The sequence below is a fragment of the Aplysia californica genome, unplaced genomic scaffold (genome assembly GCF_000002075.1).
Source record: "Aplysia californica isolate F4 #8 unplaced genomic scaffold, AplCal3.0 scaffold00049, whole genome shotgun sequence".
Lineage (NCBI taxonomy): Eukaryota > Metazoa > Mollusca > Gastropoda > Aplysiida > Aplysiidae > Aplysia > Aplysia californica.
In genome coordinates, this window is record NW_004797319.1 from 1,696,467 (window position 1) to 1,706,311 (window position 9,845).

Below are 9,845 nucleotides of genomic sequence, written 5' to 3' on the forward strand. Positions count from 1 at the left end.
TTCCCAGTAACTATGCGTAAACCTTGATTATGTCTCTTGTTCTGGCACTAAACGCAAGCCTTGAAAAAAATTGGTTAATTTAATCACTTCTTTTGCATGTCCTGAGCGTGTAGGCCTGGGTGTCTTAGGGTGTATGCGCGTCTGATAATGTTTGGGCGTGTGTGTATTTGAATGTATGTGTATGGATGTGCGCCATTTCTTTTTTCATTTTGATCTCTCTCTCTCTCCTCTCCTCTCTGTCTCTCTCTCTCTCTGTCTGTCTGTCTCTCTCTCTCTCTCTCTCTCTCTCTCTCTCTCTCTCTCTGTATGTGTGTGTTTGTGTGTGTGTGAAATCCAAGTTGGTTCTTATCCATTCTCACCCCAACACCAGCCCCCTTCCCCTTTTCACTTCAGTTCTAGCCGGTGAATGACGCTTATAGTTTCATACATTTCTTCTGGTGTGGTTTCCTATACGCAAACGTGTCGGGGTTTAACGCCCATATCGACACACTTATGTTATCCAAGAGGCGGGGCCTCCGAATTTAACGTCCATTTCGTATAGGACAGAGCCAAGTGAGTTATCAGAGGCTCGAAAACTCGATCCACAACACATTCCGAGTTCAAGAACACCTGGTCGGGGATCGAACCATGGCCATCCGCTCCGTAATCTGAAGTCCAGCATGATAGCAACTGAGCTAACGGAGCGCCTGGTTTCGTTCATTCAGCCTCTGCTCGTTTTCATTCAGTGTCCAGCGCACTGACCTTGTATGAACTTCAGTCGCTCTGAGCATCGCATTCGTTCTTCTGCTTGGTCACCGTCATCAGATAATTTAGACTGGAGTAAAGGCCTTGACGTAAAGCTTTGGCCTATTGAGAAAAAGAAACGTGCCGCTAGTCGCGAAATTTTGAACACGTGACATCTCCCCTGAGTGGCGATTAGTACCGAGAAAACACGAACGTCTCCGACTCCGAACGTGCTGCTGTTTTTGATGTGAATAGGCCCATCGATTGAAAACAACGTTTTCCACTACGAACGTTTCAATGGCGTGAATGGATTGCCACGGTTTTGCTGCTGAAACATGAATTTAGGTATGTTTCGCACTGTGAATCGTTTCAGGTGCATTCTTTATTGACTCCAGTGCTCAAGGCTTTCTTTCTGTTGGTCAATATTAGTGTTGGTCGACATGTTTACCTTTGTTTCGTGGTTTTGACTTCGTCGCTAGCGCGAGCAGAGAGAGAGAGAATGGCAATGTCCCAGTCCTTGAGGGGGAGGGGGAAGGTGTGCTAGGTGATCATGTCCTCCAGTTTTTCCCTCAAACGACTAAAAGCATCTCCTGTTCAACCTGTGTTCTATGACAAATGTGGCCATAGTTAATGCATGTTAGCACGACAGAATGCTTCTTGACACAGTTTTTAGACTCGGTCGCGGCACACACGACCCAGAAGGAGGGAGACCTCGTTTTCGGACATGATCGGGAAATACAAGTCATGGTCTTGCCTACCTAGATTAGAATAGATCTAAAATCTAGATCTACATCTACATCTAGAGTCTAGAAAAATCTAATCCTCTTTATCCCAGCAGATAGGTTTAAATTGGACCTAGATCTAGATCTAGAGATCTAGAAATCTAGACTCTAGATCTAGAGTAGAATCTAGAGTTAGATAAGATCTGGAGCTCTTTTTGGATCTGGTTGCGTGAAAATGGGTTAAATCCACCAAAGTGTCCAAAGTGACAATCAAGATCTAAATCTATATCTATATCTATCTATATCTAGATCTAGATGTAGATATCTAGATCTAAGTCTAGATCTAGATCTACTCGGAGTCCGAATAGAGAAAAATTGTACGAAGTGACTATTTCTCCGTTCACGCTCGGGATAATAGACTTGAACTCTATTTCTCTGAACCGTTTCCGTTTGTTGGTTTTGCGAGACTTTGGCGTCATCTTTTGTTCTGTCATTCATTCTGCGAGGACTGGGAAGAAGCATTTTTTTTGCATCGAGTTCAATTTCTAGAGCTTGAAAATTTTAGTTGTACGTTCCCGGACGATACAGTATACATTGTACTTTTCATTTGAAAATACCTTCAAAAGATACTGCGAGAAAACAAGACTGCTCGACTTTGGCAGTAACCTATTTTGCAAAAAAGTAAATCACAAAAAAAATCCCTCCCCCCCCACAAGCCCCGTTCACACCATACACACGCACACGCACTCTCACACGACACACACACACACACAGGCCACTCTATTCGCAAATATTTATATAAATAACAAAAACGAAAACCGTTTGGAGGAATAGAGTTCAAGTTTATTTTCCCGAGCATTCGGAGAAATAGAGCCTCTGAATTGAGTCCAGCATGACGTCGGTTCCGACTTCCGACCCTTGTTCCATATTTCCAGCATATATGTAGCAGCACAAACTTTTTTTTCGATTATAATGATAACAGTCGAGATGTGAGCTTAAATATCCAGTTACTAGAGATCTAGATATAGATCCAGATCATCATTAGTATGAGCAGAGAACGAATAAGTTGAGCTGACCTTGCCCGGGGCAAAGTTAATTAATATATATTATATATATGTCGACCTATGAGACTGCGTAGTGATCTCGCACTTTCGGCTTGCTGGAGGAAGAGGTTTTGATGTGATTTTTAAAAAATAATTACAGAAAAACTAGATCTATATAATGTTGGCAAGCGTTATTTGCAACGCCGCGTTCTGAATAGCTCCCGTGCTATTTGAAACGCCAGTACTAGATCTAGATGTAGTTAGCCATCGCTTCTACATGATAATATTGTAGTTCTGCCTGAATTGTGGAAGCTTTCTTAGTTTTTTGATAAACCTCTCCTAGGATTTGACTCCTTTTTTTATGACGTTGTCTTATTCCGATCAATATTGGGTAGATCTAGATCAATCTAGATCTAGATGAGATCTAACAATTGTTTCTGACATTGTTTGCACAAAAGTAGACGTCTTGTTCCATCTCTCATAATCATATAGGCCTAGATCTATATAATCATCTGAGTTAGAGTTTGAGCAAGTTTAAGTCGAAAGACACTTGGATAACAATAACAAGACGGTGCAACTCGAACTTTATGTTAGGCCTAGAGAACGTGTACAAGCTGTCTACTGTCTACGTTCTCTAAGTCTAATGTTCAGTACTTCCAAGCGTGGCATCGAATCCCGGTCCCGAAAGGGTTTTTTTTTTTCCTTCTCCTGAGCCAAAAATTTTTTTTTTAAGATTAGACTCGCAGACCAAGGAAAGCCACTACTGAACTTTAACCAAGCCTAAATTGGTAAAAGGGAAAGTATAGGCTATATATACACTACTAAGGCCTACTTTGTACAGAGCTCCTCTCGGGAACAAAACCAGAATGTGCACGCTTCATCACTACATTAAAAAAAACTACAAAACAACAAGATATAATAAAGGGAACAATTTGTTGGTCAGTCGAGAAGAGGACCAAAAAAAAAAAAAAATGTCCAGGACCGGGATCGAACCCACGCTAAAAAAAATAATGGTTTGGCTCCAAGCGCAGACGCGCTGTCACTTCAGCCATCAGAACTTCCGATAACGATGTGCAGATTAAGCTTGATATTTTACACATGGCGACACAGCGTTTTATTTAGCACTGGCGCTAATCACCTAATCGCAACGCTGCGTTTTATTTAGCACTGGCGCTAATCGCAACGCACCGTTGCAAATAGGCACTTCCAAAATTATATTCGGACTTACAGCTGGTCTAAATCCACGGTTCCAGATTCTAGATCTATTCTCTTAGATTTGCATCTCCATTACTTCATTATTTTCGGAAATCTAGATCTAGATCTAAATCTAATCTAGATCTTACATGAAAGCAACTTTTCATAGAATGCCAGAGCAGTGTGATCATCCTTTGTCATTGTCACTGGGCGGTTCCCATCCTCTTGGTCTGCAACTTGACTTGACTCAAATTCAAATTGTAATACTTCATTGATAGATCTAGATGTAGATATTTCTAGCTTAGAGATCAGCACTCTTCGGGAGAAGTGGTCCCGGCCTAACTCCGTAGAAATTTGTAATACACAAAATCGGAAACAAAAACAGAAGTTGAGTAAATTAAACTGAACTGAGTTGCCTGCCAAACGTATTTGAGACTAGATTCTAGATCTATCTATTTTCAGCACCACTCTGAATTCTAACGGGGTTTTTTTGTGTGTGCTGAGAACAGTTTTGGCCCTAAAAACTGCCACAAACCATTATTTTGTGAATTTAGCAGGGGGTATCAACACCCTCCGCGCTTTTTGGGGGGGCAGGGGGAGTACCCCTCATTTTTTTAAAGGCAACTTCCGGTTTTTGTTTCCAAATGTGTACGTTACTGTTAAAATATGTCTATGGAGTTAGGCCGGGACCACTTCTCCCGAAGAGTGCCGATCTCTAGGCTACCTGTCTACTGTTATTAAACTCACCCGTTATTCTCACCCCCACCCGGTGTGGGCCTGTTTCCTAGCGTAAGCGTCCACGAGTTCACAGTTTGATGGAATGCTGTCTGACGCTTGTTTGTAGGCCCTCCCCACCTAGTGGGTGATGTAAGATCAGGCGGACGGCTCAGGTGATCGGGGAAAGCAAGGCATCGACGAGTTCACCCCTTGGTGCGATCCCATGTGGGGTAAACATTGTTACCGCTTATCAACATTTACAACACAGGTGTGATCGCATTCATGTGAGTGAATGATCCGTAATGCGATGGACCATACAATCATCGCACATTTTCGCTACATGGTTGATCAGCTGAGCGCCCCCAGGTTTCTTATTCTTTTTTTTTTTCTCAAATAAAGAAAAATTTTTACTAAATTATGACCTGAAAAGCCGGATCTTAGCTGAATGTAGCTCCTTCAGTGCACGATCTTAGGGGTAACTTTTACAGTAAAAATTCTGTTTTTCCAAAACAGCAAGATCATAGGCAAACCAGGACCATGAGCAGTGGGATCTTAGGTGGAGACTATCTGAATATTCAGACATTTAAAAATCTCTAGCTTTGGAAATTGAATTCGATGTAAAAAATGCTTCTTCCCAGTCCTTGCAGAATGGCAGAGAATAAAAGATGACGCTGAACTTTCGCAAATAACAAAGAAATCTCGAGAGCGGAAACCCGGAGAAATACAGGTCAAGAAGTTTATTTTCCTGAGTGTTCGGAGAAATAGTCACTTTGATCTTTTTAACCCTCTCCGTACGTCATGTTTTACTATCGTATCCATATGGCGTGGGAACTCTGTGCCACCACTTTCCAAAGAGGAAATTTACTTGTTATTCCAATCCGTACACTTGCATAGCAGTATTTTTAGCAGTCTGTCAAAATGATTCTTTGAGAAATACTGAAAGTTTAAAAGAGATCTTTGTACTAGAAGTATTCTAAAATGTGAAAAATACAACCCCGGGGGTATAAAATGACCCTAGAGCGTACAGATAGGGTTAAAGCTTGTTCATTTGTCTTGCTTTTAATTGTTGAAAAAATGCATCATGAATAGAAGTCAAGATGCGATTGAAGGAGGTGGGGGTCGCCTGGTTTCGAAGGTAAAATTAGCGAAAAAATGGCGGCCAAATTTGTGTGACGTCCAAAGCTTGTGAGTCCTTAGAAACTGCAAATTGACATTTTTGTGCATTGAATCAACATTTTTCAGTAAAACCCATGCACATTATTTCTAAATGGTCCTTAAAGGTGTTGAACCAAAAAACAAAAATTCTATAAAAATTGCCAAACCAATAGAAAAAATGCCACTTTCTTTGATTTCATTTTATTTTGACGAGCGCCTAATTTCACCATGATGCCTCACTTACAAAAATGTAGTATTAGACTTCTGACTGGATGTTTTTATCAAATTTAATTATAAATGGTGACCCAAAAAATAAAACATGATTTTAGTTCTGGAGGATTTGATCAAATTTTTATGCTAAAATGGCAGCTTTTAAATATTGCCCCTCCCAAGGAAGACCTGGCCACCTTCAAAACTCAAATACAACCATACCTGTGTAAGACGAAATCGCAAGGGAGCCAGAAAAAAATCCACCGTTAAACAGGAGAATTTAGGGGGAGATCAGGTGGTAGGGGATTTTGGTGGCCAAATTGTTGGGATCAAGGGTCGTCACTTTCTGAATCAGGTGCGATTTCAACTTCCTTTTTGTTACCTGTTGTGTTCTCAAAACTAAAGGAATTGCTTGGTACATTTTAGGAAAATCAATTAGAGTGATACATATATTTTGCTTTTCCTTTTTATTTTATGGATGACTTTCAAGAAGTTAATGGTGATTAATATATAATATGTGTCACGACGCGGTGGAATTAGGCGCTAGTCAATTTTTGGGCATGTGGAGGTATTTGGTATCATCGAAAAGCTTGTTTATTTTCCTTGCTTTCGGTGAAAAAAATACCCATCTATCCTGAATAGAGAAGTTGAGATTGCAAATGAAGGAGGCTAACAGGGTTGCCTGGTTTCAGAGGTAAAATTTGCAAGAAAATGGCCACCCAAATTTGGTAACTTTATTAGCCTGGGAAGCCTTGAAAACTGAAAATGTACATATATTTTGTGCCTTTAATCAGTTTTTCAATAAAATTCACATGGAAATATGATGGACATAAGGCTTTGCTAAAAAACAAAAATTTGATAAAAATTGACATACTGGCAAAAAAATGCCTGTTACTTGAATTTCAGTATTTTGACGAGCGCTTGATTTCACCATGATGCCTCGCAGATGACCTTATTTTATCTCTATATCATCCCGAAGTCTGAACTTGTAGTAAAAAATTGGAGCGAGTGCGTCGATAAAAAGAGTGAATATTTATGTTGACTGCTTATGGAAGCTTGTTGTCAAGTCAACCAAAGCTGATTTAAAATTATAATTCTCGTTCAAGTGTCTTTTATCAGAAGTTCAGTATCTCTGATAGGATAGGGGTTAGTCAAAAGTACGGGTTTGCTGGATAATTTTCATTGAAATTGTTTTATTTTGTATGAGATTGATATCCCTGCTTCCATGCTACTACATGGCACCGTAACATATGTATGAATTTGATAACTGCTCCATAATTTTTGTTGTTCGTTCTGATACTTTGTGTTGATTAAGATTTTATTGATCTTTCTCCCCACCTTGGCAGAAGGTGGTTCCTAGGCAACCAGGGTGAGTTAGCTTGTGAATCAATACCCAGTTAAGAAGGTCAATCAATGTACAGAGATTTAGAGTGCGAGTTTTATCTCTTCTTCTTATCCTATTAAATGCTATTCCTTGCATGGTGTACATGGCCCAGTTTTTCAGTTGAACTTTTCTGTGTTCTTTGTCTTCTTCATCATCTGTGATGGAGTGGTTAGGTGCTTTGCTTTTACACCCAGGGTTCTATTCCTAAATTGGGAGAGATTTCAATTGAGTATCTTTTTTTTTCTGCTAGGGATGTTGTATCCCTCTCAACTTAGGTTGACCCTGACATGCAGGGTGGGAAGCCTGCCTCCCAAATCGATATAAACTTTGTCGATGGGGTGTATAAAACAAAAATATAATTTTTTCCCCTTCATCTTTTATCCCTTTTCTATTTTCTTTTGACAGTAATACGTTTAACCTCCCCCTCTATTTGACCCACTATGCATCAAAAATTAAATATATATTCTCTGTGAACGTGGCGTTTTGGGTTGGTGTTTATGCAGAGAAAATCTTCACTGATGACTCTAAATCAGACTCAGCTGTGGGCACTGCTGGTCTATCCACAAACAACACTCAATAGAGGAAGTTTCTTTATAAAACCTCCATTTTTTTCTGCAGAGGCCATAGCCATTGACAGGGCATAGAGGGCTCTGTTAGAAAACTCTCCAAAACCATCTTTTCAAATTCTGTCAGATTCCATGTCTTGCCTCACTTTACTCATCAATGTCACACTCTTAAACCCTAAAATAGTTAAAGTGTAGTTGAGGATTCACTTCTTGTCTTAACAGGGAAAGTGTATATATGGTGTTTGCTGCTTGCATGGCTACCTAGCCATGTAGGCATGTGAGGAACCTTGAGGCAGGTCAGTCTTCTGGCGAAGGAGTAAAAACCTACACCACCAATCTGTGGAAGGAACAATGGAATAAACAAGTGAACAATAACTCCACAATTTAATGCCAAGTGGGGACAGAAGAGACAAAGTTATTTTAACAAAATGACGCATTGTGTGTTTCAGTTAATATATTATGTTCTGTTTGCTTGGTTTCAGATATATTATATTACGTTCTGTATTTATAAAGAAGAAAAAAAAAAACTAATACGAAACCCCTTTATTTTAATGGACAGAACCAACAACAATGTACATGTATTTGTGAAAATTTGATCATTTCTGTGTCATGTGATCTTGAACTGAGTTTATGTGGTAGGGGTTAAGCGCTTCGCTGTAGTGTCACACGTAGGAAACCTGGGTTCGATTGGCAAGTGGGGAGAATCTTTATCAAGTACATCTATCTCAGTCTTTCTGCTGGGATGTAGTATTTCTCTCAAATCTGGCTGACTCTGAAAGGCATTTTCAGAAGCCTGCCTCCGAAATGTTTTAAAATGTGTGAGTGGGGGTGTAAAAACACTAATGTTTAAAATAAAGCAAAACACATTGATCTGCCAGGGCTGTTTCCCTCTGGAGGAAGGAGGGGGGCTGGAAAAAAAGGAATTTGCAGTAATTTTTATGACCTGAATACTTGCCATCATCCGCAGGAAGGTTTTAACTTAAAAATTAATAGTGTGCTAGAATAATGTGGAGGCCAACAGAGGTGGTTCCTCTTCTTTTCTCTTTATCTTATTTTATAAGTCTCTCTAGTCTAAGCAGCCATTAGCATGACTCTTTGACTAAAAAAATCCACTCTTTGAACTTATTTTTAGTATGTGAGAAAACGTGTTTTTTTTCTTCTATTTTCAGGTAAATTTTGAAGTTCCAGTACTGGGGGCAAGTGGATCATGATATACATGTGTTTTGTGGCAGTGAAAGGTTTTGATGTAGCCAAATGGTTACGTTATGCATAGCATAGAGGAAAGGAAGTCTGAAGTGTCAGTACTTTGAAACAGTGATGACAGAGTTGTTTGGTTCTGGCGTGTGCTTTTTACCCTTTCATGGAAAGTTTTCAAGAATCATCTTAAGGGTTGCGATGGATTTCTGGAAACAGCCACTTGAACCTTTGGAAGTGTAATTCACTGTATCCAAGACTTCCAGCTATTACTATGGCAGAGGAGGTGAGTGTAGTGGAATGTGTAGGTTGCTCTTATAATGCCATATATTTCTCTTCCATGTGTTGGTGCCTTTGTGTGTGCGCATGCTATGGTAAATGAAGGCAGTTGTTCAACTTTTGTGATTTGTATGGTTTTCTCTTGCTTTGAATAGCTAAAATTACTGTCCATTAAGGAGAGAGGCAAGTTGTCGGTTCAATGAGGTTATTAGTTTTTTAGCCTTTTTCTAATAAAAAAAACACAACTTGTAATGCACACAGAATCAGAGAGAGGAGTGGGAGTCGAAACCATGGAAATGTAGCAAGTTGAAGTGTTGATTGTTTGCAGACAATTTGGTTGATTTGGCTCGGCTTTTTTCTCAAGGTTTGCAATTGTTTTGATTTGTTAGGGGTTTTGTGCTGTCAGTTGTACCAGAACTTTTAATATATTATTGAAAGGAAAAAAGAGGCTTTTAAAAAGCTTGATTTGGGAATCCCCTTGATTTATAGAGATAGTACAGTAATGACGGAAATTTATATTATAGCGATTTGAAGGATTTGAGCGTGATACTGTACAGAATCATCACTGAACTGACGAATCGAAGGACAAAAATGCACATTGTGAGATCCCCTCCGTTCATACACACCTTACTTCCCGCATCCCCATCTCAGCTCAGCC

General features: G+C 39.7%; 1 protein-coding gene across 1 annotated transcript in view; it reads left to right on the top strand.

Moving 5' to 3' along the window:
- Positions 1–285: 285 nt before the first annotated feature.
- Positions 286–9,845, top strand: part of LOC101846562 — a 62,894-nt gene continuing 53,334 nt past the window's right edge. The window contains exons 1-2 of the mRNA XM_005092605.3: positions 286–1,068; positions 8,884–9,194. Of these exons, the coding sequence (XP_005092662.1) occupies positions 9,183–9,194 (12 nt within the window). The 5' untranslated portion in view covers positions 286–1,068; positions 8,884–9,182. The remainder of the gene's footprint in view (positions 1,069–8,883; positions 9,195–9,845) is intronic.